The sequence below is a fragment of the Melanotaenia boesemani genome, chromosome 17 (assembly GCF_017639745.1).
Source record: "Melanotaenia boesemani isolate fMelBoe1 chromosome 17, fMelBoe1.pri, whole genome shotgun sequence".
Taxonomy (NCBI): domain Eukaryota; kingdom Metazoa; phylum Chordata; class Actinopteri; order Atheriniformes; family Melanotaeniidae; genus Melanotaenia; species Melanotaenia boesemani.
Window position 1 is genome coordinate 21,866,786 of NC_055698.1, and position 25,553 is coordinate 21,892,338.

The window sequence follows — 25,553 nt, forward strand, 5'->3', positions numbered from 1 at the left end:
TAGCCGTGTGTGAAATAAATAAATAAATGAAAATGAAAATGAAATTTTTATCTTTAAAGCTACTATATAAATAAACATTTACTTACTTTTACTTACTGTGAGGTGTAAACAGAAATGTTTACCTGTTTTCACCTGATAAAATTATTGAGTCTTATATGGTCATTATAGCTTATGTAGGATTAAAATATGAATATATGGTTGTAAAATAAGTATTGGTATCAAATGATTAAATTTTCATATCGATTAATCACAGCTTAAAATCATTAATCATGATTAATCACCATTTGCATCTATGACTGAAATATGTCCATTTTTACTGTGTTGTATCAACAGAAAGCGAAAACCATTTGTTCTTTTTATACTCAAATCCATCCACAGGGCCAGCCGGCTCATCTTGCTCCATCTTGCCTCTGGACACCTCCATGTTCCGCTGTCGTAAAAGAGAAATGAGGGATGTACGGGACGTCTCATGCTGTACATACGTGAAATATGCTAAAAATGTTAATTATATAAAATAGTTAGAATCATTATTTTTGACAGCCTTAAAAATAAGATGACCTTTTCTTTTCTATTTCTGTGTAAATCTGTTTGTTTGATTTTTACTCTGTTGCATCAAATATCTCCACAAGATGAACGGTGTAACTGTTGCATTGTGCCAAACAAGTTTACTTTGCCAAGAGAAGTTTTATGGAAATAACTTAAATGAAACCCTGTGGATGTAAAGTATCCCTTGATACTTGAGTTTTGCTCTGTATTTGCTGTTGCTAAGCTACATGTTAATGCTGGACCTGAAAGGGGGAACAAAGGAAGCGTAAGCGTGATGACAAGAGAGAACTAGCACTAGCACCACCTGATGATAAAAATTTTAAATGCAATGCTGGAAAACTATCAGAAACTTTAAAGGGTGAAATAAGGAGGATAAATGTTTTTTGATTAATTATGTTAACAACTGTAACAAAGCACCTAAATGCCCCAAATCAGCTTCTCTCGCCAAGATAATGTCAAATTATAATTTTTTTCATTCACCTGTGAACTATTTATCAGCCTACTACCTCTTACATTAGAAGCTAATGCCAAGACCATGGGCTCTGCCATGTTCAACAAGCACAAAATGTTTAAAAATAACAGGAAGTGACATCACCCTGCTTGTATGTACTCTTTCAAATATCTTATTGAAGTGCTTGTAGATGCATCAAATCAGATTATTACATTAATCTGACTACTCCCAGATATCTGATTTTGATGTTCATGTAAATGGGCTCAGTGTTTTATAAAAATAGTTATAGGAGAATGTCTTTAATATTCAAGAAAATAGGTGTTATTACTTAAATATCTGTAAATGAATTAATATAGAAGCAAAACAGATTTAATCAAAATCAAATTTAATCAGGCTGCTGTGAATCACATCGAATCAGCTCAGGAAGTTAGTGTCAAAAAAAGGTAGACCTGGTACATTACCTATTAGTACCCTTGGAGTGCAGTAGAAAGGTCCTTACCAAGCAAAAATACCTTTCAAGGAAAGGTTTTAACTAAGAGAAATGGCCCCAAGGTATCTAAGCAGCTAGCATGATAAGAGTTAATCAAATTATCCAAAATTGCTAAGGAAAGCAGCTTCAGTTCTTTCTTTCCTTAAAGAAACACAAGATCCGCCTTCATGAAAGGATAATGTGTCATTCCAAATGAGAATCGATTACTTCTATAAAGTTAGATTCATGTAGATGAACACGGCCAGCAGATGGAGAGTCTGAGCACAAGTAACATTAACATATTTCACTTGCAGTTTTTTCTCTCTTTTTTTACACTACTGCGTAGTAAGGGTGTGATATTTTATCTTATAATACAGTATCTGATACACATATGGTTTCTGTTAAACATAGTATGGGTTTTGGGGGGTTTTTTTGGGGTACAATATTCTTTAAATAGCTGCAAACTCAGCACAGTTTGGTATGAAATTCTCATTTTTTGTTTTCCTTGCTTCATATAAATTTTCATTTCTATTTCTCCTTGCCCTCCTTGGGCTGCATGGTGGTGTGGTGGTTTGCACCACAACCTCACAGCAAGAAGGTCGCTGCTTGGAGCCTCGCCTGGGGAGGGGTTTGAACAGTGGCCTTTCTGTGTGGAGTTTGCATGTTCTCCCCATGTATGCATGGGTTCTCTCCGGGTGCTCCAGCTTCCTCCCACCATCCAAAGACATGCATGTTAGATTAATTGGTCACTCTAAATTCTCCCTAGGAGTGTGTGTGTGTGTTTGTCTCTCTGTGTTGACCCTGTGATGGACTAACAACCTGTTCAGGGTGTACCCTCCCTTTCGCCTGCTTGCTGGATAGGCTCCAGCCCCCCCACAACCCTGTATTGGACTAAGCGGTATAGAAAATGAATGAATTAGTGAATCAGTCTTTGCCCTCATTAAATTTTTCATTGAGGTAAAGGAAGCATGTTTAGGAAAAGACACTGAAGTTCATTTTAAAAAATATATATTCAACTATATCCAAGTACCACTGCAAGACCAGTGTTGAATCCAACAGGTTCAACAATTCTAGACCTAAAGGTCATAAACGTCATTAGGCTAATAAACTCTCAGTCTGGGGACAGATTACTTTTGAGATCATCCAGAACACAAAAGGTAGACAAAGATACAGAAAGCCAGTGACAGACCATAACCAGAACTGTCACTATAACTCTCTAAGGGCTCAATTATAGCTCAATAGAACAGCAGAAGGACCCTAATTAGTGCTCTGACTTGACACTTGTGTTTGTCAGAGGGGCCTCAGGCTAGAACTCGGACTGAGGAGATAACAGCTAAGAGCTTCATTTCATTTCTAACTTTTGTGCTAAGCACACTCCAGAAGTATAACAGTGTCAGAATATAAAGGGCTAAGGACAATCACCTGCCCTAAATCTTGTTTCAGTTACATTAGACCAGAAACTTTGCTATAGCTCTACTTTATTTTTATCACTCACCCCTTTGTTATCCTTTCTCATAGATACCAGGAAAAGAGTACATATTTATCTCCAGATAACACACACAGACACACAGACACCCAACAGTATATTCTTTTTTTTGCCGCAAGTTACTACTCTTTTTTTATCCTTAAGTTTTTTTTGTTTTGTTTTGTTTTGTTTTTTTTAAGAAATGTGATCTTCATGTTAGTTAAGTATCAGACAAGGGTGATAATATCAATATGACTGCTTTGTGGACTAATTGGAATATTATTAATCCCATTGTCAAGGCTGACATGAAGTAATCAAAACATCAATAAGAAATTAAGGTTGTATTTTAAAACCACTGCTTCCTCAAGCACTTGCATAAAGGTTGGAAGTCTATGATTTACATGCACGGCAGGCTGCGGTAGATGTACAGGCAGGTCTCCAAAGAATACTAGAGACATCTGGTGGCTAGAAAAGAAAAGTGAGAGGTGATGTGAAGAGGTAACTTTTCAAGGTGGATTTGAAATACTCCCAACAAAACTGTGACAATTCCTTAAGCCACTGAGGCCTTAGTTTGCCTTGCATTAGAAATTTCTTTTAGCTATCTGGGGGTAGAAGGAGGCAATAAATAGAATTTCATGATGTATGATTAAACATATTTTTTACTATACATATTTTATCATATATGATGAAGATATAAATATATTTTTAAACTGAAAACGAAAATCTCTTCTGACACCACCAAATGTCAGGGTAAGTGTTCAACAGAGTTTAGTATTAAAGTGCAGACAACCAAATATGTGATGTTCTTGTATGAGGATGCAGGACTCAGGAGGTTAAAAATGTTAAAAACAGACTGAGCTATGAAACAAACTTTGATAAAGAGACAAAAGGAAACACCAAAAAAAGGCAGATGAGCATAGAAATGTTTACATATGACAGGAAAACAGCTTTTACCAAAGTTAATGTTCGAAGTATGATTACTTCTGTTGGTAGTAAAAGAGACTGATATGTTAGATGGAAGAAAAATTACAACTGCACAGATTTTATTCTGAGTCAAAATTGAGAAATTTCCTTAGCGTCTGTAAATCTACAAAAGTTTAAAGAATATCTAAACAGCTTAAGAATAAGAGAATTAGACTGAAGATCACTTGCTTGGGTCTCCAGACTGCTCCTCTGGCTTTGCCCTGAAAGATCTTGGTCCATTGCACCAAAGTAGCAAAACCTCCATAAAAAATCTGGGAGTCATTTTTGACAGTACTTTTTTTTTACATATAATATAACAATATAAACATAAGTGCTGGGATAACAACCAGGTTTTATCAGCTCAGAATTCTCGCAAAAGTCAAGCATTTTCTTTCTTTTTCTGATTTTGAAGTCTAGACTTGACTACTTCAGCAGCATTTGCAGCCTTCTGCAGCTGGTCCAAAGTGCAGCTGCCTGCATCACATCACACCAGCTTTAGCTTCTTTACACTGGCTGCCTGTTCGTTTTAGAGTTGGTTTTAAGATTTTATTGTTTATTTTTAAGTCTTTAAACGGGCTGGCCCCTTCATATCTCGCTGATGTTTTAACCCCACACACTCCCTCTAGATCACTGAGGTCTGCTGACCAGTCACCTCTTGTTAACCCGAGGTCCAGATTAAAATTAAGAGGGGACAGAGCTTTTTCTGTTGCTGCCCCCACACTGTGGAACAGCCTCCCCCTTCATATTAAGACCTCACCAACAGTTTAATTTTTAAAGACTTAATTTTACTCCCATGCTTTTAAACCAGACTGAGCTTTGGCATTGATTTTTTCTAGATTTTTTTGTTTCATGCTTGTCTTTTTTATATTCTTTTATTTCTTTTAAAAAAAATTTATTGCTTAGCCCCCTTTTTTTTATTTCTAAATGTTATTTCTATCTTATCTCTGTTAGTTGTACAGCACTTTGGTCAAAATATGTTGCTTTTAAACATGCTTGTAAATAAAGTTGACTTGACTTGACTTGAAAATTTCTTCCTTATGGTCCTTCTTACTATACTCCAGATTATAGAATAGACATAACACTTTTAAATATACTGATTCAACAAAGAGTGAAAGTTCATAATGATCATTCTGTTGTATTATTGCCTGTTTTATTATTCTTTCAAAACACAATGGTTCATGAAGTCAAAGCACTGGAGACAGACACTAGCAGCACTGCTGGAGAATATGTCTCAGATAAATGATTATCCTCATAAAAATCTTTAAAAATTAAGTTAGCTGCAGTGCTGACATCAATCTCCCTTTTTTGTCTTACCTTACTTATAAAATGTTCAGCTGCAACTTCAGATGAAGAGATGAATGTCCGTCTCTAATGACTCTTGTCTTTATTAAAACACACTGATTGATATAGTCATTATAGGCTCACACTTTCCAGACACCAAATCCACTCCATGAGTCTTATTACTGGAGTAATTCAGGTTCCATCTCTCTGAAGGTTCATCTCTTCATAAAAGGCACAGAAAGATCATGTGTAACTAATACACATTCTCTGCTCTACTTGCTCCATCCATTAAAGTTATACCCAGTGTGGTTTAATGTAATGACCTTCTAAAACGTAGAGCATCAGTATGCTGAAGGTAAGCAGAGGTTCTTCCCTGCACTTCAGTCTGGAATAAGTACTTCCCCACACTCCAACACATTACATTAGTGTTGATTGTGTTACTTCACTCAGTAATTATAAGGGAACTCTTTTCTTATTATTTGGAATATGTCAAACACAGGAATGATGTATTTTAATATTGTTTATTTTGATTCCAGCGTGGTTGCAGCTCAGTCAAACCTGTCCATTTTATTAAGAAGAGAAGAGAAGAGAAGAGAAGAGACCTGGTTTGTCCATGACCTCAGCTCCCTAAATTACCTGCCAGAGAACAGCAGCTCAAAGACCCGGTGTCCAGTGTGTGAAATCTCTCTGGAAGCTGTGTCTTCTTCAGACCGTGGGTGCCATCAAGGTCCTCCAGGGTGGGAGGAGGGTAACCAATGATTGTCTGGGAGGTATTAAAGACCCTTTGTGGTGTCCTTTTGTGGCTTTGTGCAGCTCAAGAACCAGAGATGGAATATGTCAGTACAGTCTTAATGGAACAGCAGTAGAAGAAGGTCAGCAGCTCCCTTTTCAGATCGGACCTCCTGAAGATCCTTAGAAAATTCTGAGCCTTCTGCATACCTACCGAGATGTTAGAGCTCCACTAAAGTGAACGAACGAACGAACGAACGAACGAACGAACGAACGAACGAACGAACGAACGAACGAACGAACGAACGAACGAATGAATGAATGAATGAAAGTTTATTGTCATTGCAACAGGTGCAACAAATTTTTTTCCAGTACAAACCCGTCCAAGAGTAGACAACAACAACATATAAACATAAATGGGATCAGGCAGACTGCTAGAAGTCTGCATTAATGTGCACACCGTGGACCTTGAAGCTGGACATCCTCTCTACCTCCTCCCCATTAATGCAGATGGGCCACATGTCGGCTTTCATCCTGCTGAAGTCAGAGCCGATCCAAGGCCACTGTTAATATACACACAAAAACTCAATTTTATACTATTTTCATCATGTTGGATGCCAAATAATGCTGGTGTAATTAATTCTTAGTGCTGTGGTGGTTGAGGGTCCCTTTGCGAGACTTCTTCCTTAAACACAGAGGGATGATATCTGACACTTTGATGGGATGTAGTTTGCAATATTTATGAAATCGTGAACCTCTTTGCCTAAGTTAACACTTCATAAACGATTGGATGGGAGTAATTCTTAAGCAATGTCCCTTTAAGATAATATAGAACTACACTTCCCAGATTTCCACATGAGCTTGAGTGTTGTGTGACTGCCACCGGACGGCCATCGGTAGGAGGTGCAAAGAAACGTGCTCATTGACACAATCATGCAGGCAGCTCAGTCCGGACCATCTGCAGCTGCAACAGCAGACATGTGAAGAGAGAGAAAAGGGAAATAAAGATGGACTAGAGAATGTGCCGCGGCTGTCATAATCAGCATCATGTTCCCGGGAGTTTTCTATGCACTGCTGGCGGGTTTTCTCGGAGCCGTGGCGTCGTCTTCGGCCAAACTGTCCCTCGGAGCCGACTACCTGAAGGGAGTCTGTGAAACCGGACTCCGGACGTGGGGGGAGCAACGGAAATTTAGACAAGCGGACGAAACTACCGCCTGTGATCGGGTGAGGCACTGCCGCAGTTAAAGTTGTGTTAATAATTAACACAGTTAGGGTGGCTGTGAATAATGCAGCGCAGACGTGCTTGCATACAAGCGGGGTGATTTCTCGTAAAGGAAGTTGGGGGGGCGGCGGCGGCAGGGTTGTCCCCGCCCGCCTTTCCTCTCTTTTTTTCTGACTCCCTCAGCATCAGCACCACTGGCGGCATCACACGGGGGAGCCCGTGCGGCAGCTGCTCTCTCGTGCCGTGTCCGTATGCTGAAGGACATTGCAGCTCCTTTACAAGCGGTATCGCGTTATTTAGTAGCTAAGCATTCAGCTTGACTCGGGGTGGTCTTGATGACTGTGCCGCAGACAGGCTGGCAATTTAAAGGGGGCCAGGTTTCTTGAATGACCTTCACACCGTTTTTATATAGGCTACGTCACATAGTGATGTAAAAAAAATATGCAGACAGCTGTTTTCCTTCTTTATGTCAAACGAAACTGAGGCCTAATCTGAGGAGAAATTAATATTTAGGTTAATAATTAGGCTTGTAGATTATTATAGAGGGTAATTGTAAATGTATTTAATTAGCATGCACCACGAGATTTGTTTGCACCACACTGGACTGCATGGATTGTCACTCATGTGCAGTAGACAATATAAACAATGCGTAAAGCGGCATCTTCTTAAAGCTCCACAGTTATGTGGCCGAAATGATGGAATGTGGTAAACAATAAAAACTAGAGAAGGAACCTCCAGATCTGGAAAAGTACAAAATATTTTTAGGGGGGGGGTCCTACCTTTATGCAGAGCAGGTTCCTCGTGTTTTTATGTTTTGTTTTTTTTTTATTTTTGTTTGTTTTCTTTGTTCAGATTTGTACAAAGCAGCGGTCACTAACTCCAGTCCTCAAGAACTGCCATATTGCAGGTTTTACTGTTTCCCTGATGCAACGCATTTGATTCAAATGAAGGTTCTCCACCAACTTGTCAAATTCTGCACCAAACTGTTAATGAGCCATTGATTTCAGTGAAGTGTGTTGCAGCAGGAAAACACTAAAACCTGCAGGATGGTAGATCTCAACGACCGGAGTTGGTGACCAATGGTGTGAAGTCTTAAATCAACCAGCTGTGCAGATGCAGTGGGCTGTAAATGCAGCGAGTTCACATTTTATGCATCCAAAGAGCTTCTATAAATTTCTACTGTTCCCCAGCTCCACATCCCTCTGAGGCTGCTGTGTGGCGGGCTGCTTTTCACCTGCAACGCTGTGATGTGGACCTTCCTCGCCAAAGCACTCAGGTACTCCTCTTCCTCCACCCGAACCACTGTGACCACCACTGCCTCCAACTTCATATCTTCCGTAAGTAGAGGCCTCTCACTGTTCTTCTTCCTCACTTTTCAGTCCCGTGTAGTGGGCTAAATTAATTTAAATGACCTTAAACGTTTTCTTGCTTATATAAGCTGTTCTATTTTAGAAAGTAGGTTAGACTATATTCAGAAATAACTTGTCACAGTCATTTTTCATTGCCATGTTGGATATTTCAATTCAAGGCATCTTTGTTGGTTGTTGTTTGACTTTATTTGTGAACTGAATCATAAACAGTTGCAATAATGTCTTTTTTTTTCTTCTTCTTCTTTTCTCTACTGCAGGCTTTTCTGGGCCAGCTGATCTTTGGGGAACCCCAGATAACATTGTGGTGGGTTGGGATCTCTCTGACCTTCTCTGGTCTGTTGGTCCTGCAGAGGGTTTCACCGCAGAATGGACAACAGAACACAGTTACTGCAAAGGACGAATAATATATGTCTCCACTCCAGCTGAGGCGCGTTTTGGCTCACACCTCCTTTGATTTTACACAGAGCCAAAGAGTAGATACATCTGACAAATAGTAGCTTTATTTTTTTTTATCTTAGTTTACTTTTACTGCACCAGTACTTAATTAGTAATGAGCTACTACTCTGCAGGGAAATACCGTAATAAATTTGTTGTTGTCTTCCAGTCATGTGAACAAATTATTCTTTGTTTCCCTGTAAAATCCATCTGGTTCAATTTTGGTGCAGCCTTGTCTAGTCCAATTCTAAAATCAGGGGAGATGTTGGCCTTCAGTCTGTCACAGCAGCTACAGTTGGGCTTGTGGAGACAAGATAACGATAATGTGTCCAGAGGCTTACAAAGAAGCAAAAAATATAAATATATTCTAGCTTTACACATATATATTTGGAGATCAGGCAACTATAGCACAACAACTTATAAGTTAACAGATGTGACAACGGAAGAGGCTTAAAGGAATTTGTGTGATATTTAGGGAAGTAAGTGCTTCCTGATTGGGAGTTGGATGACAAGATTAATATCAGTCTCCCTCTCTCATGTCAGTGCAGTAAATATGAAGACACATTCATCAACTAGTTGGTTGCCAGTACTTAGGACAAAGAATGGAAACAATAAATAGAACAGTCTCAATAAGTAATGCATCAAATCTTGTTTGTACATGTCAAAAAGGAAAAATGACATTTTGGATTTATAGAGGAAAATAGACTATTTCTTGGCTAAAATAGACTATTTCTTGGCTAGATGCAGTGACTCATTAAGTTTGTCCTAATAAGAAGCATTTAATTCTCAGTGAAACAACACATTCTGTTTGTGCAGATAGCAATTGGAAGCAGGAGGTTGTTCGTTACCTTTATACAGAGCAGGTCTAGCTGGTTCCTCATGTTATTTTTCTAGCCCAGCTGACTGCATCTTCATTAAGACTTCATATTTGTTTAAACATGAGATTGATGAACTTGTCGTTGACTCTGCAGGAAAGGAAATGAGTGTCTTTCTCCAGATTTGGATCTTTAACTATAGAAGCAATATGCAGACTGTATAAAAGATGGATCCAGCTACTGGAATTACATCCATTGGTTTATGGACTGCTGTTTAAAGTTCAGCATTATAACAACTGCTATCTTGGTGTATTGAAAATGAGCAATACAAGCAAGTGGTGCCTCACAGCTATGAGCTAGCAACTCTTTAATCACAATGTTGCTCCATCCCATAGCATAGGCTGCTTTCCTAATGTCCAGTTGCTATTTTACTGAAAACTGGATCATATCTTATAAAAAGAACATTGCATTCTGTTTAAGAATTGTTGAAACAAGTGGTTGAGACCATAAAACTATAATGAAAATGTTTACTGGGGTCACACATCAAGTAAAAAGTTATTTTTCATGCAATTTACCAACAGTGGTGATATTGTCATTCTGCATCAGTCCCTACTGGCTCGTAGAGTGTTTCCCTTTACTTTTCATACCAGGAAGCTAGTTCCATCTTTTATATGTAGTCTGTGGAGAAACTAGATAGTAAAAAACATCAACACATAGTTTTAGGAGTTAACAGACTGTTCTGGATTCATTTTTATTTATTTATTTATTGATGGATTGATTGATTTTTTTATTTTATTTTACATGAGCAGTGTACCACCACTATTATTGGCCATGTCTATGATGTTACCATTAAGTAGCCTGTAGCTTATTAGACACATTTTTTTCAGTTATGATGACACTTGCTGTATAAATCCTGTACTAACACTTCATACTGTGTTTTAACTGAAGCACTCGGCTGACAAAGTATACTCATACAGTTATATAGGAATCCTGTAGCACTTAAAGGCTCATCCCTGGTAAGGATTTGCTTTCTGCCTGGACTTACTGTTTAATTTGCCTTCTTCTTGTTTGCTTGAACTTTACATATGAGCACGACACATACTGTATTTTGATTCTGAGGCAACTCCTAGTTCATAATACATGTGTGGACATTATTATGAAAGCCTAAATAAATCGCACCAAAGCATCCTGGAGCATTAGTCTGCATCAGAGTGACATCTCTGTGAATTTCCTCTTTGAAAATGTGACTTGTGTGGGCTTTATGTCTTTCCATTATAAGACATCACACAGCCTTTGGATTACCTGTTTTGGTTTATGTGCCCCACTTTGCTTTCTCATTTTATTGTGTTGCCTAAAATGTATAATAATACATAACAACACATTTCTTGGGGCTTTGTGGGCAGTTGTTGTTTCTAGCCAGGCCCTTGGAGTAGCCAGTGAGATTGCAATAACACTAAATTATCTCATAACACTGTGATGTGTTTAATAGAGAGGAACCTGCAAGCATTAATTAATGAGGGTAAATCAGCAAGGTAAAGATGCAGGGATTTGCCTGAACATGATTAAGCTGCTTTATTAAACAGTGTTCTACATTAAGACTTTGTTGTTGTTTGGATACATATCATAATATAAATGCAAAATGGTAGCTATGACCTGTCTGTAATATCCTGTCCAAATATACCTTCCAACTCTTGCTGTACATGTTTTCAATCATGATAAGTATTCCTCCCTAATAACATGATAACAGTAACAATATGATTAGCATAAGGCTAATTATACAAACTGATATACCAGGTTGCTTTTTGCCTGTTGTTTTGATATCCTGTATTTTTTGCATAATTTTAAATGGAATCTATTATGCTAATTTCCTACATTGTGAAATAACATATACTGATTGATTGATATATCGTCTGAAGGAACACAAAAGGTCTCACGATGTTGTAGTAAATTAGATTCAGGTGTCAGATGAGAAAACTACATAAAAAGTCAGTTCTTAGTTAGCTTAACTCAAAGTTCCTAAATCAGCAAAACAGTTCATAATAGTTTGTTTTTGTTTTGTTTGTGTTAAACCGTAAAGCTAGTTCTAGCCTGATGTAACGTTGTGATAGTGGCAACAGCACAAAAGCTAACAGAAGTAAAAGAAGATAAACCTTAAAGGAAAATGTGAAACTATCCTTTCTTAATGAGAAAAAAACCATTCCCACGGACATACCCATCTGATTAATAATGCCCATCAAAAACTGCTGATAGGGGCTAGCTGTTAGCTTAGCTTGCTAGCTGGCAGCAGTAGGGGAACTCATCTCCTAAAGTTCTGGGTCCCACAGAAAAAAAATAGTGTCCTTACATGAAAAATATACATTTTGGTTTATGAATATTTCCCAGTTTACAATCAGACTGAGAGTAAACTAAATTATCTGCCTGTGAACTCACTAACAGTTTCGGCTGCAATCACAGTAGACTCAGCAGTTGGACTACAAATATGATGCATTTCTGTACCTGCAGAGCTTGGAAAAAAATAGTATGATTACTGACCTGAAACGTTTTGTGTCACATTGACAAGTTAACGTGCTGCTTTTGAAAGAATACAACTGCAGCTTTATTAACATTTGTTTAGATAAATATTTGATTGTTAAAGATCAGTCTTTGTATAGCTAAAAGCTGAATATTAATGCAAAATGCTCATCATAGTAATAATGAGACTGATATTGCCATTACTTTGTTGCACCTTTGCTTCTCAAGTATGCAGATTTGTTATTTATATCTGAAAGTTATAGCACCAACAGATCTTTTTGTTATATTGAACTTTGCAGCACAAAATTACATTTAAAGCAGAAGGCAAATAAAATGCCTTGCAGGCTAAATAAAGGACGTTTATAAAAGTATAGATATAATGTTAATGGGAAACACCATCTCCACTGAGTAAAGAAACACTTTAATTATTGAATAAAAGATCTCATCTGAGAAACATTTTCATTTCCACTATTCATGTGTCACTGAAGAGTTTTTTTAAAGCTACACTGCATTATAATAAACTGGATTAGATACTGAATTAGTCGTATGTGTTGTTTTAATATACCTGCTTTTACAATCAGAAATAAACAATGTTATTTTGTCTGACACAATAGTATTAAGAACTTGCATTTGTTTTCTGAGCCAAGAATGCTTTAACTATAGCAATAAATCTTTACCAAAAGTTATGTCAAGGTCATACAGTTTTATTTATTTCCCATTTAAACAAATACAAATCAAAAAAATATAGACATACATAACTTTGTCAAATAGTGTTCATATCTGATCAGAAAACATGTTGAACAGTTTGTTTTTTTTAAAGTATGAAAGACAGAAAGCTGGTGTATTGTATTATTAAAACTGTGACAAGTATAAAAATATTTAAAAGCCTATGAGACAATGTCATTCTTGACCATGCTACTCGCTTATAATGGTCATTTCAGAAATCCCTCAAATCAAACACACAATTTGGCAAAACATATGTTCAAATAACTCATTTCATCATCCTTGACAGCATGTTTTTAACTACAGTAAGGCTTTCAAACACAGAGGCAAGGCATTTTCTTACATGCTCTTAAGTGGCCTATTTCCTCCGAGCATCAGATTCTTAACCATCACAGCAAAATCTAAAACCTTCACAAGTCTGAAAGTCAGACTCTTTCAGACTTCAATAAACACTCTTCGCTGAGCTGATCGTGACTCAACATTTTATCCTGTGAGACACAGAACTACTTCGACAAACTGGATTATCTACAAGCAAGTTCCATCGATCGAGAACAAGTGAATTACACTTGGGGTCAGCGTATTCAGGAAGCTACATGCATTGCTTTATTCCCTGCATTTCCATCTGCGCTGGTGATGGTTATCAAGCAAGGAGAACGAACACACAAAGTCAAACAATCAAAGAGACGCTGGTTTTACTGTCTGGTGAATCCGATAGCTTAAGTCTCAGCACAAAAAAAGTTTTATGTCTAAAAAGTGGTTTATGTTTAACGTGTAAAGCACTTTTAAGTTCGATTTTGGTGAATTCTGTATGAATAATTTCTATGTTATTTCTGATTCCTCTTTTTTTTTTTATTAAATCAAACCCTGATATCATCTACAATCAACATTTGAACTATAAGTGATGGAATAAACAACTAAATTTAAACATTTCTGATAGTCACTAATACCTGAGTACTACTAACATAGCGGATGTAGTATTTATGTCAGTGTTTCTACAGTATGAGTTACTGACAGAGGAGTTCACCGTTTTTACAGGATTCAAACGACAAATGAGGGATTCAAAGTAATGCATGATTGTTATTAAATGCATTGTTTGTAACAGACTTTGTAGTTCTGCTATTTCTGGTTCACTCATAATACATTAAGTAACTCCTGAAGCAATACAGAAACCTCAACTACTAAGTCTCTTCAATGCTCCCGTGACTTGGATGACTGAGAAACTTCATTACCTACTCAAGATGAGGCTTTTCTGTCACTTTTTGTCCCTCCAAGACTTGGTTTTGAATATTACCACAAAAAAAGAAAGACTAATCATAGTTTCTGTCCAACCAACTTCCAATAATAACGGCTTCCAATGCATCACGTCTTGCTAGGCTGCTTCAAACATCTCATTGGGGAGATATTTAGATTAAGTTTGCCTGATTTGCAGCCAAACAAAAAAAGAAATGAAAGGCTCCTCTGTTACATTTTTGACAAAGCTTGGTAATGACAAATATTCACTGTCGCAACATGTGTCACACACTCGAGAGACATCTTAAGACCTACTTGTAACAATAAAAAAAAAAAGTAATCAAGCCTTCCTTATATGCTTTTTTTTCTCATTTTCATTGCATGCAAAATGAGCCAAACGAAGGGGGGGTTGGCTGCAAACAAAAAGAAACATTTACAAAACGTACTCTGAAAATACATTCCTTACTATGACCTGAACAAATCCACCTACAAGCTCACTTCCAGATCAGTGTGAACCTGTCTTGTCACATTAAGGCAAATAAATAGAAGTATCTTAAAAAATATCAGACGCCACTGCTTGCTAATGCACTGTTCTAAGGCAAAACACCTTACTCATTCAGCAAAGATACAATGCCAAGGACACCAATACAGAAAATAAACAGGAGCATAACGTTTACAGGAAGATTTAACCAGGGTTGCACTGCTTTAAAGCCAAAACGTTTGGACTTAAGTTGAAAGTATTTAGTCCTAGAAAGAAGGAAATGATCAGTCATCCTCCAGCGAATATTGAGCTCAGTTGTCTAGTGTCATTTTTTTCCCAGCTCTTACATTTGTGGCTTCACTTGAGATGGGTTTTTTTCGTCCTCATACAGTTTTGTTGTGTATCAACACTCCATTAATCTCAGTCAGCACCAAGAGGGAAACAATAAAAAGGAGAAAACATAAAAGTTTACAAAAAAAAATAATCATCCCAACTTGTCAAGAATTTATTAAGGAAAGAAAATTTCGAGGTGGTTAAAATGAGTTCATGTCCAGGTCATGACTCATTATTCTGTATCCACAGCAGCAGAGCTCAGCTCGGTTTCCCATTTTCACACTATGTACTGGTAAACATCTGCCTTTCCATGGTCGGGTGTTGCAAAGGGGCTGAGCCAGGATATAGAGAACGGGTGGCCAAACACAACCTTCATGTTCATCCATTTAGACTTTTTGGCCCATCTTCTCTCCTCCTTCTTAAGCTGCTCGATACCCTACGGGGGTAAAACATATGAGTCTTGTTAATTTTATGCACTCAGAGAAAAATTAATCATGTTTGGAATTTTTTTGTTTTCCTCTCAGGTTTTATGACTCACTATTAGCATTTCCTAATGTTGCGTAAAACTAACACAGCAGAAGACCCATTAGGCTGAGAATGACTAAAACAAATGATCTTTGTAGTGAATATTATGAGGCTGTAAGTCATCCTCGTGGGTGGTTTTGAGCAGGAAAAGAAAAAAAAAAACAAAAAAACCAAACTGAACTCAACCCAGCAGAGGGATGTAAGTGGATTACCTGCCCCTGCTTTCAGCTGCACACTGTTATTGAGGTCAGAACCATTACTCTTCATCATTTTTTCAGAAATCATAACCACTACATACAAACTAAAGGAGCCTTCACTGCAAACTAACTCAGCTCTGGTATCCCTAACTTTGTATTACTTTGCTGCAAATAATCTTTTTCAGTATTTTGGGTATACTCTGTGTTTGGAATGGAAAGTAGATCATAGGATGGTAAAGGGAAAGCCACAATAACAGACACAGAGCAACATTTATGAAATGATCACCAAAATTTGACCATGTTTCTGCACAAAGAAGTGAGAGTGGTGAGATTACGTCTGTATCAACTCACCGTTTCATCTGAGCAGATGGAGTGGACCTGAGTCCCAAACATGACTGCAGTAAAGATCAGGAAGAGGAGACCCTCGAAGCAGAGGAGGATGAGGAGGATGACTGTTGCTGGTGGAGAAAAGTTGCTGCATTCTGTAGGGAGAGAAAGATTTCTCATATTAAAATGAGGTTTGAGGAGCACCTTTCTACAGCTGAAATATATCCATTCATTGGAAATTACCAATAACTTAGTCTAAAATAACTTGTTGTCTGAACAGCAAGAAGAAAAAAAAGAAATTAAGTATCATACTGAAAGAAAACAGTAATTCTGGCTCATCAATCATCCATCTTGAGAATGAGTTATTATGGACATTTCCTGATCATATATGGTACATTAGAAATGAACGCAGCTACCATGGTGTTTATGGGTTACTGTTGTAGAGCCTTAAGTTTATCATTTTGGTAGTTGCCAACTAGTTGATCTCATTGCACTGACACAGACTTCAGGAGAATATTTACTGAGGTAATAAATAAAGAAGCTGGGTCAGTCTCTTAATACATTCTATCTTCCCAGTTTACCAGGTATTTACCTCTTAAATCCATCATAAACTACCATAAAAGAGGATAATACTTACTTGTCCAGTCTTCGTCAAAGCAGAAAACAAAGTGAAAGGCCGCCATGACTAACGCGTGGAAGGATATTAGTGCAATGTACATCTGAAAGCAAACAAGCATTTAATGTCAGCAATGTATTATTTGTACATTAATGTACAGTACCAGTCAAACGTTTGGACACATTTTCCCATTAGATTTAATAGGAAAATGTTTCCCAACTTTTGACTGGTATTGTACATTATATAACAATTCTTAACAAGCCAGAGCCCATCAACTTATTATTAATAAAAATCAAAGTATATTAGCATGAGATGAATAGAACATGTGATTCCTGGACTCACTGTGAACAGCACAAAGTATTTCTGGTTGTTCTCTCCAACACAGTTGTTCACCCAGGGACAGTGGTGGTCCATCTTTTTGATACAGCGCTTACACACACTGCGGGGATACATAAAGACGACAAACCGTGAAGCATCACTGCACCAGTTTGAATATAGCGCAGTGGAGTAAATCACAGCACACACATTCTCACAATTACACACACAATCCTTGTCGGTCCAACCTAGACAAGGCTTTTTGTATAGCTCATTTCATGTACAAAGGAATTCAAAGTGCTTTACATAAAACATTAAAAGCATTACAGCGGGGTACAGAAGAAGCATTAAAAAGAATTTTGGCACTGTCACTCTGAGTCTACTGTAAAACCAGGAAGTCTGCTTCAGCTGTTTTTGAAAAACGAATGTATATTACAGATTAAACTGGGATAACTGTGTTCTTGCCATAAAATCACATCTTTCTTGCTGTTTGTGGTGTCTGATGTAGAGGCAGTTGTGCCTTGAGGTTCAGATTAGTCTGCAAAAAACAAGGAAGGCCACTTCTGCTGCTATAAACTAAAAACTGAGCCATGGTTCGCATTTCTGTGAGTCACATCCAATCTACCCGTATGCTTTGTTTACGTACTTTCTCAGGTAATTCTACTGGGGATGATATTCTGACAGTAGAGAAAACTGTCTGCAGTCTGTTATTTTCAACCACCACAAAAATGAGTTTTTTTCTGTAAGAGCAGAAAAAATAATTTACACTATTTAAATGGACACCCATTTTTTTATTTCTTTTTAACTAAACAATTCAATTACTCTTATGTTTTTGCACTTTTCATGCCTCGAGATCCCAGAGAAACTGCTGAGTGGCCACAGAGGGAATCTTTATTATCAAGCTGCAGAGTCTGCAGGGAAATGCTGTACGGGTACTCTTAAAAAAAAAAAAAAAAAACAGAACACACACAGGGGAAGGAGGAGAGCCGGTGCAGAAACAAACAGAGGAGGAGAGGAGTTCCCAGTGGGAGGTTCACATCAGGCTTCAGCATCTTGAAATGTGCAGAGTCTGCAGTGTGAGCTCAGTGGTGTTTCCTGCTGTACCTGCAGTGGTGAGCTCTATCAGGCTTGATGCTGCAGCACTTGGGACATTTGTAGACCACCTGTCCTGGTTTGAGCTGTAGGCTTTCAATGAATTCTTTGGTTGCGTTCCCTTTAGGCACAGCTCCCTGGGGTGGAGAAGAAAAAAAGAAGATGCAACAGGAATTTCAGATGGATTTTCTGTCACTGCAGATATGAAAACATTGTTAAACAAGAAACATGCATGCAACTAGGCGATACTTTGAATTAATCAAAGTAAGACAACACAGACATCCCGGAGTGTCTGGGGCAGAGCTGGAAGAAGCATTCAGGTCCTGCATGGGCACTTTAAAACTAAACTTAAATCTTTTGTTATCATCATTAATTTAAAAGGGGTTCATGGGTGCTTCCATAATGTCTTTTCTTTCATTTTTAATTGCTTCTATTTTAACTGATTTGGGTAAGAATGTACTTGTTTGCAGCATCATTCCACTGTATCTGTGTAAATGTAAAGCCAATTAAGACCCATAAAGACCCATAAGACCAATTTAAAATGAGGGCTTTTTCCTTTTTACTGAACTACTAACAGTGTCACTGTTGCACAAACTGAAGCACCATCCATTTGTGATAAAGGCTCAGTCTCTTTTACTACAATCTTTACTGGATATAAACTATAGTGCTTATTTTGGTACTTTGAACACACAACTAAAAATTAAATGCCACTTTTGTTTTATAACTTCGATGAGGAAAACATCTCTACGATATCTATTTAACTCTGCAATTTAAACCAAAATAATCCGTCTGGAAAAACAATCAAAATGGAAGATAGAAGTACTTTATCGATCTTCTAAGTTAACTTTCCATGACTGTTTTGTGTCCTCTAGTAGTTTGAAGCACTGTGAAGCTTCCAACTTTGTTTTAAATACTTTTTTCTTACATCTTTACAAATGTGTATCAGTGCCTCAAATTTGCTCACAAACAACGATATTAACAAGCCCAATTTAGGAATATAAATCGAGTCTGACTGACCGGGTCTGTGCACATCGCTCGGGCGTGTGAGGCGAGGGCGAGGAAGGCGAGGCCGTTAAAGAGCACCCCATTGAAGAGGCTGTAAACCACGTTCTTGGCCGGCAGCAGCATGACGAACACCACCACAAACTCGGCGTAGAAGACCAGCAGCCAGGTGATGACGCCGCACACGATGCCGCAGCCGTCACGGATGAACCACATGGTGTCTGAGCCTGTGCGGGGCGGGGGAGGGGCGCAGTGCTCGGGCTTCAGGTAGCCAGCTTGCCGCTCGATGTCCCTGGTGCGGTTCGGCGGGCTCTTCATCCTACAGCGCCCGTGAGTCCAACCACATACTGAGGCGACAGATAGGGAGGAGGAGGGGCAGGAAGATAGAAAGAAAAGGTACAGGAATTAGAGATTAAGATGACAGCTCTGAGGAAGGTATGTGACAAAAATGTAAATGTGCTGAAATATCCACAGTCCATTCATCTGTTGGTTGATTCGTTTTCTATATAAACAATTTGTATATTAGAGCCATTGTATCACTGTGTACTACATGGTCCTCAAGGAATACAAAGAAATACAAAGGCTAATAAGGCAGAGTGAATCAACAAATACAGTTCAGGTGAATCCTCAGGAAGATGCATTGATGCCTGATCCCATAAGACCAAACCCTCCAGATTCCTCCCACTGCAAAAAAGAGGAGGCTGCTGTTGTTAGATGCTGTAATTCACCATTTGACCTTAAAACTGGAAAAAACAGCCTACACAACTATCTTGAACTGCACGGTGCTTGAGACCTTGCATCCAGCTCTGCCTGAAGATGGAGTTCATGAATAAGCAATCTAACATCCGAGTGTGTGTGGAGAAAAAGATGGTTTGACTTCAAAAGGATGACAAAATGTCAGGAAACCAAAAATAGGTCTCAGGATTATGTGCAGATAACAAAGACGGGAATAAAACAGCTTATTCCCAGTGGATGTCTGGGCTTCCATGCCCTTTTCTTCACTCAAACTTAATCTTAAAAAGTGAGAGGAGTTAAACCGCTTGGCCATTCCTGATGATTCAATCTACCCATTAAGCTTAACTGGGCAAGAGTCTTTTATGTCCTTATTAATTACGGTTGACCGATGACCCTGACTATATAGCATGCTTCCTGAAGGACAAATATTATAATCAGATTGAAAGTGACACAACCCTGGATTTAACTAATTCATCTCAGTCTGTTACAGTGCACACACTTCCAAAGCCACCTGTCTTTTACCACAAGCCCCCACATTCAGCTGGATTCCAACTCATTCAAGATCAACTTGTTGGGAAAAAAATCAACCATAAAAACTTTAAAATGTCTTTTCCATTACAAACTAAAGCTAATAAAATGTGACATATTTTGAGCAAAACATCTCAGCAGCCATCAAATAAACTGGGATGGCTTACTGCCTGCAGAAGCTGAAATCTGTATTGGTCTGCATACTGTTTAGTCTTCAACTCATATAGACCTAAATTACTGCTCAAGAGGAGGTAGGGCAGACAGAATATTAATGAAACATTAGGCACTAATAGTAGTCTGGTTCCCAAGTCCAATCATTCATTCATTTTCAGAATGTGCTAGAATGTGAAATATCGAGGGCTATGATGTGATGACGCCAACTCTACACATCTTCTTAGTGTTTGTTTAGCATAAATGCTTGTAATGAAGAGAGAGGCAAAGGACAAATGGAACAAATATATGTGCACACATCATTATGCCTACAGTTAATTTAGAAAGACCAACTGTTCTCACGTTTGTTTTGTAACCGAGGGTGGATGCTGGATTACACAGAGACAAGACCTCACCAAGAGTCGTACCATGAACCTTGTTGCTGTGAGGTAACAGTTAACCACCGCACCACTGTGCCATCTATGAGCATGGTCAATGGGTTAATTTTTCATTTTATGACTAAATACCCAGAAAACTAATGAAATCTGCAGCATCTCCTGCTGTATTTAACATGCAATTAGCATGTTGACATGTGGAAATAAGAGCACACTTAGGGGCTGAGTTATGACGAGGGCAAAACTGCTGCGCTATTTAACATTTGCTGCGCAGTTTTGCTCTGGTTATGTTTCTACGATTAGCGCCTGATCTATTAAGACTGCTCCTGTTATCATTTGCGGAGCAAACAGCAGTATTTAAATGAGGATTTAGCGGCGCTGTTTGCTCTGTCATGTAAGGTTCTGGAGAGCAAGGAAACCGCAAACGCAAAATTAACTTTTATCCGATAGAAGTTGAGACAAATAAAGGAGACAAATAAAAATATTGCGGAAGTCGAGGAAAAAAATCTAAATGTCACCAGAAATGCTGCAATATAGTTTCATATTCAAGTTCAATTTATTTATAAGACACACTAACAACAACCTTTAGGAACCAAGGTATTGTACATATAAAAACATGCAAGGAACAAATAAGAAATAATAAAGGTTTAAAAGCTATAAAGAAATAATAATAATAATAATAATAATAATAATAATAATAATAAAAGACAGGCATGATAAAGTCTTTAAACTTATCCAGCAATTCTAATATTGCAACGCTGGATCGTCTCCACAATCCTCTTCTCTGGCATTAAATATATTAATATAATAGAAAAAAATGCATTATCTTAGTCGCATTTCATGGTGTCTGTGCCTCCTCCTTAAAATTATTACTGCAGCCATTGCGCGTATACTGTTGTGCCAATTAGCACCTGCTTTTCAGAAACGCTATTTTTAGAGCAAACATAAACACCGCAAACTATTTGCGGGCTACATGAATCCCACTGCTGCGCAAACCAGATTTATTTGCATAGTCTCCTCCCACTAATGTGCACTTTCTGGCCGGAACGCCCATAATGCATATGCAGTAGCTTCAGAAACGCAAAGTGGAGAGCGGCGCAGTTTTGCCAGGATAACTGACGCAGTTCCATGTTTGCGGCTTTGATAGATAAGCTTGGGCCGATTTTAGCGGAGCAAAGCCGTCTGCACCTGTTTTAGTACACGCAAAGCGTTAATAGATCAGGGCCTTAGAGTATAGTTTTGTCAAACAAGACAGATTAGCCAGAATTAGAGACTTGGATTCACACAAAGACGCATGACAGACTGCATGTTGGTCACAAATGAATCACAGCTCGCTGGTTTACATGCTCCCGTTGCTTTACATGTTCACCAAAATTGTTCCACAGAAATCTTACACTCCACACAGTGTATCACCATTAGCATTGCTCCTTTAGCTGCGGTTTAACAGCACCACCTCCTAAACATCTCTTAAATATTATTCAGCTGTATTTTAATAAACATCTATTACCATTAGAGCCTAAATCTGAATGGAAAGAAAAATGCAACTATGCTTTTTGGGGCATATTTTGCATTAAACCAAATAACAAAGAAGAGCTGATTAACTTGGAAAAGGTGATTGGTTGGATTTGCTGCAAAAAGGCTGCAAATAAAAAAAAAGGTATTATTGCCAGTCATTTAAAACCAATGACAGACAATGAACAGAAAAAGATAAATAGTTTATCAAAATAATATTAATGACAAACATGTCCGACAACATGGCTCAACTACGATTCATAAATACAAAGAACAGGACGTCTGAAGCTGGTAACGGTGAAAATAAAATCTGCTGAATATTAGAAAGCTAGCTTGGTCACTATGAGCGTGCTGGTGTCATTATTCACCTCAAAATAACAGTGCAAGAGTCATATTTATGATTTTAGTGTGGCAATCTGAAACAATCTGATAAAGATGCTATGAGCTGATATTCCTTGAATAACTTGCATGAGCTTTGAACCAGTCAACCAGAATACTGCAGACACTGTTTACACCGAACTGCCTTCTAGTTCAGGAGAAGCAACATTTCTGTATTTACTAGAACAAACAAAATCATGGAGACCTGACAAATTTTTGCATATGAGGACTAAATAGTTGGTCTTTGCATTCGGCTGTCTGTAGGACTGCAACTGTCTGAGCAATCCAAATCTAACAACAGAGAGCGATTGTCATGATGAAATGAACCACTTAGCTTGAGTGCATCTTTTTGATGGCAGCGTGACAAACTTAAACCCTGCTGTGTAGCCTTTTGACCTTTTTCACAATGCTGGCCATCTCTCAGCAGGAGTTGGGTGCAGGGAGAGGGAATGCCAAAGACCTGCTGAAGTTCAAACTGAGCACCAGGATGGGGATTAAAGTGACATTAAATGTGGCAAGATTGCTGGTGCTAGATGGGCTGGTCTGAGCATTTCAAAAACTGCTGATTTATTGGGATTTTCACACAACCATCTCAAAGATTTACAGAGAATGACCTGAAAAAAAAAAAAAAAAGTGAGCAGCAGCTGGCTGGATACATGTCAGATGTTTCAAGATGATAGAAAGGCAAAAGTAACTCAAATAACCACGGGTTCCAAACACAACATGCAGAATGCGAACACTCAACATGCCCAACCTGAAGTAGATGGGTTGCGGCAGCAGACCACATCAGGTGCCACTCCTGTCATCTAAGAACTGGAGACTAAAGCTATAGTTCACAAAGGCTCATCAAAATTGGACAATAGAAGATGTGAAACATTTTGTCTGGTTTGAGGTGTATCATTTTCAGCTGCAACATTCAGATGGCAGGGTCAGAATTTGGCATAAACAAGATGAAAGCATGAATCCATGCTGCCTTGTAGCAACTAGTCAGGTTGGTGGTGGTTGTTTAGGGTGTGATGGATATTTTCTTGGCACACTTTGAGCCCTCGGTACCAATTTAGCACACTTCAACACCACAGCCTACTTGAGTATTGTCCATCCCTTTATGACCACAGTGCACCCATCTTCTGATGGCTACTTCCAGCAGGATACTGCACCATGTTTCGAAGCTTAAATCATCTTTAACTGGTTTCTTGCACATAACAATGAGTTCACTGTACTCCACTGGCCTCCACAGTCACCAGATCTCCATCCTATAGAGCACCTTTGGAATGTGGTCTAGTGGCAACTGTGTGATGTTATCATGTCAATATGGAGCAAAATCTCAGAGGAATGTGTCCAACACCTTGTTGAATCTACACCACGAAGAACTGAGACAGTCCAAGGTCCAACCCGGGATAGCTAGGTGTACCTGATAAAGTGGCCTGTGAGTGTACACATACTCAGGTATAATCATGCAGAGGGATATTAAATATAGACAGATTTATAGTACATCCAATCCTCTCCCCCTTCACAAGCTACAATATATCGAAATGGTTAATACAATTTACTGCATTGCTTATATTTAGGAATGTGCAATAGTATCAACATGTCAGTGGCATCGGTCGAAAAATGCTTAAAACTCAAATATCAGCATCGGCCACGACATGCAGATAATGTTGAATATGCTTGCTCAATCTGAAACAACAGCTAAATTCCACCCTCTATTCAGTGTTTGCGGAAAATGTAAATTACTAAATGAGATAAGACACCCCACAACAACAACAAAAAGAACATGAATGACCTTAAGTGTGACTGACTGTACAACCCAAGTTCATTAACAACTGTCAGCTATGTCAATGCTTTCTTCTGTAACAGACTGGAGAACGAGTCTATAGAGTTCTCTCACTGAATGACTGTTTTTACCATGAAAACGGACTTAGTGGAGTTATCTCTGTCCATGAGAATACCAGATTTATACTGCAGCACTGAACTCAATCAATGATTTATAGTTATGTTTGACGCCCTGCTGCTAGAATGCAAAGAGACAGCCCTGTGTGGTGATGGCAGCTAATGTGGGCTGGCAGCATTGAAAGCAAATAGAGTTTACCCTCTGAGGATAATAAAAAAAACAAAAACATCGTCAAATAAATCTAAACATCTCAGTCCAGATCATTCATCAAATTATTGATTAAATCTGTTTAGATATGTGGCTCCTCTAAAAAAGACAACCTAACTGAGTGAAGTTAGATGTTTAGAAAGATACAGACCAAAATGTGAACATCATACTGATAAGTGATGTGGTATTGATCCTCAAGAGTCAGACTAAAACACCATTAGCAATCAGATTGATTGATTTTAATAAAACACGTGTACATGCAAACGACACCAAAACTTCTTTGATTTCTAGCAAATTAACTTCCAACCTGGTAACAGTGCTTAAATATAAATCTGAGTTAACAGTGGACAGCTTCATATGCTTAAACCCTACCAGGAAGTTAACTGGCAGCTGGAGCAGAACAGGATATCTGGATTTCCAGAAGCTGATTACTGGAAACTGATTCTAAAAAAATGAATATGGAGCTGACAGACTAATCTTCATCTGACAAAACAACCCACCTCCCGCTCTCTTGACTTTGCCGACAAGTTTCTTGACGTTCCCCCGTTTCAAACCTTCGGGGAATTAAAACACACCAAACTGCGATGACCAGTGCACCCCGACGCCGCTGTGTTCGTTAGCTCATTTCCAGCTAACCTCTCTCATGTCCTGGTAGCGGC

General features: G+C 38.4%; 2 protein-coding genes and 1 long non-coding RNA gene across 3 annotated transcripts; 1 reads left to right on the forward strand and 2 right to left on the reverse strand.

The window, feature by feature from the left end:
* Positions 1 to 6,819: 6,819 nt before the first annotated feature.
* Positions 6,820 to 8,985, forward strand: LOC121656659 (transmembrane protein 42). The gene is made up of 3 exons (XM_042011762.1): positions 6,820 to 7,128; positions 8,317 to 8,463; positions 8,754 to 8,985. Exons 1-3 carry the CDS (start codon positions 6,952 to 6,954, stop codon positions 8,898 to 8,900), a joined length of 471 nt encoding a protein of 156 aa, XP_041867696.1. The 5' UTR covers positions 6,820 to 6,951; the 3' UTR covers positions 8,901 to 8,985.
* A 13-nt stretch (positions 8,986 to 8,998) lies between these two features.
* LOC121656660 lies at positions 8,999 to 9,780 on the reverse strand. The gene is made up of 2 exons (XR_006013437.1): positions 9,731 to 9,780; positions 8,999 to 9,668 (listed from the first exon to the last, which is right to left on the reverse strand). It is a non-coding gene; the product is annotated as an uncharacterized LOC121656660 (long non-coding RNA).
* A 3,015-nt stretch (positions 9,781 to 12,795) lies between these two features.
* zdhhc3b (zinc finger DHHC-type palmitoyltransferase 3b) lies at positions 12,796 to 25,526 on the reverse strand. Its single transcript, XM_042011757.1, has 7 exons — positions 25,395 to 25,526; positions 19,114 to 19,445; positions 18,109 to 18,233; positions 17,032 to 17,128; positions 16,711 to 16,792; positions 16,098 to 16,228; positions 12,796 to 15,460 (listed from the first exon to the last, which is right to left on the reverse strand). The coding sequence occupies exons 2-7, from the start codon at positions 19,414 to 19,416 to the stop codon at positions 15,302 to 15,304; spliced, it is 897 nt and encodes a 298-aa protein (XP_041867691.1). The 5' UTR covers positions 19,417 to 19,445; positions 25,395 to 25,526; the 3' UTR covers positions 12,796 to 15,301.
* Between the last annotated feature and the right edge of the window lie 27 nt (positions 25,527 to 25,553).

Excerpts from the sequence above, each read along its gene's own strand:
- LOC121656659 (XM_042011762.1), top strand. The coding sequence starts at position 6,952 with ATGTTCCCGGGAGTTTTCTATGCACTGCTGGCGGGTTTTCTCGGAGCC. Across the intron at positions 7,129-8,316 it reads AAACTACCGCCTGTGATCGG|CTCCACATCCCTCTGAGGCT; the intron begins GTGAGGCACTGC and ends ACTGTTCCCCAG. Across the intron at positions 8,464-8,753 it reads CCTCCAACTTCATATCTTCC|GCTTTTCTGGGCCAGCTGAT; the intron begins GTAAGTAGAGGC and ends TCTCTACTGCAG.
- zdhhc3b (XM_042011757.1), bottom strand. The coding sequence starts at position 19,416 with ATGAAGAGCCCGCCGAACCGCACCAGGGACATCGAGCGGCAAGCTGGC. Across the intron at positions 16,793-17,031 it reads AATACTTTGTGCTGTTCACA|ATGTACATTGCACTAATATC; the intron begins GTGAGTCCAGGA and ends GTTTGCTTTCAG. Across the intron at positions 16,229-16,710 it reads CTTTGACGAAGACTGGACAA|AATGCAGCAACTTTTCTCCA; the intron begins GTAAGTATTATC and ends CTCTCCCTACAG.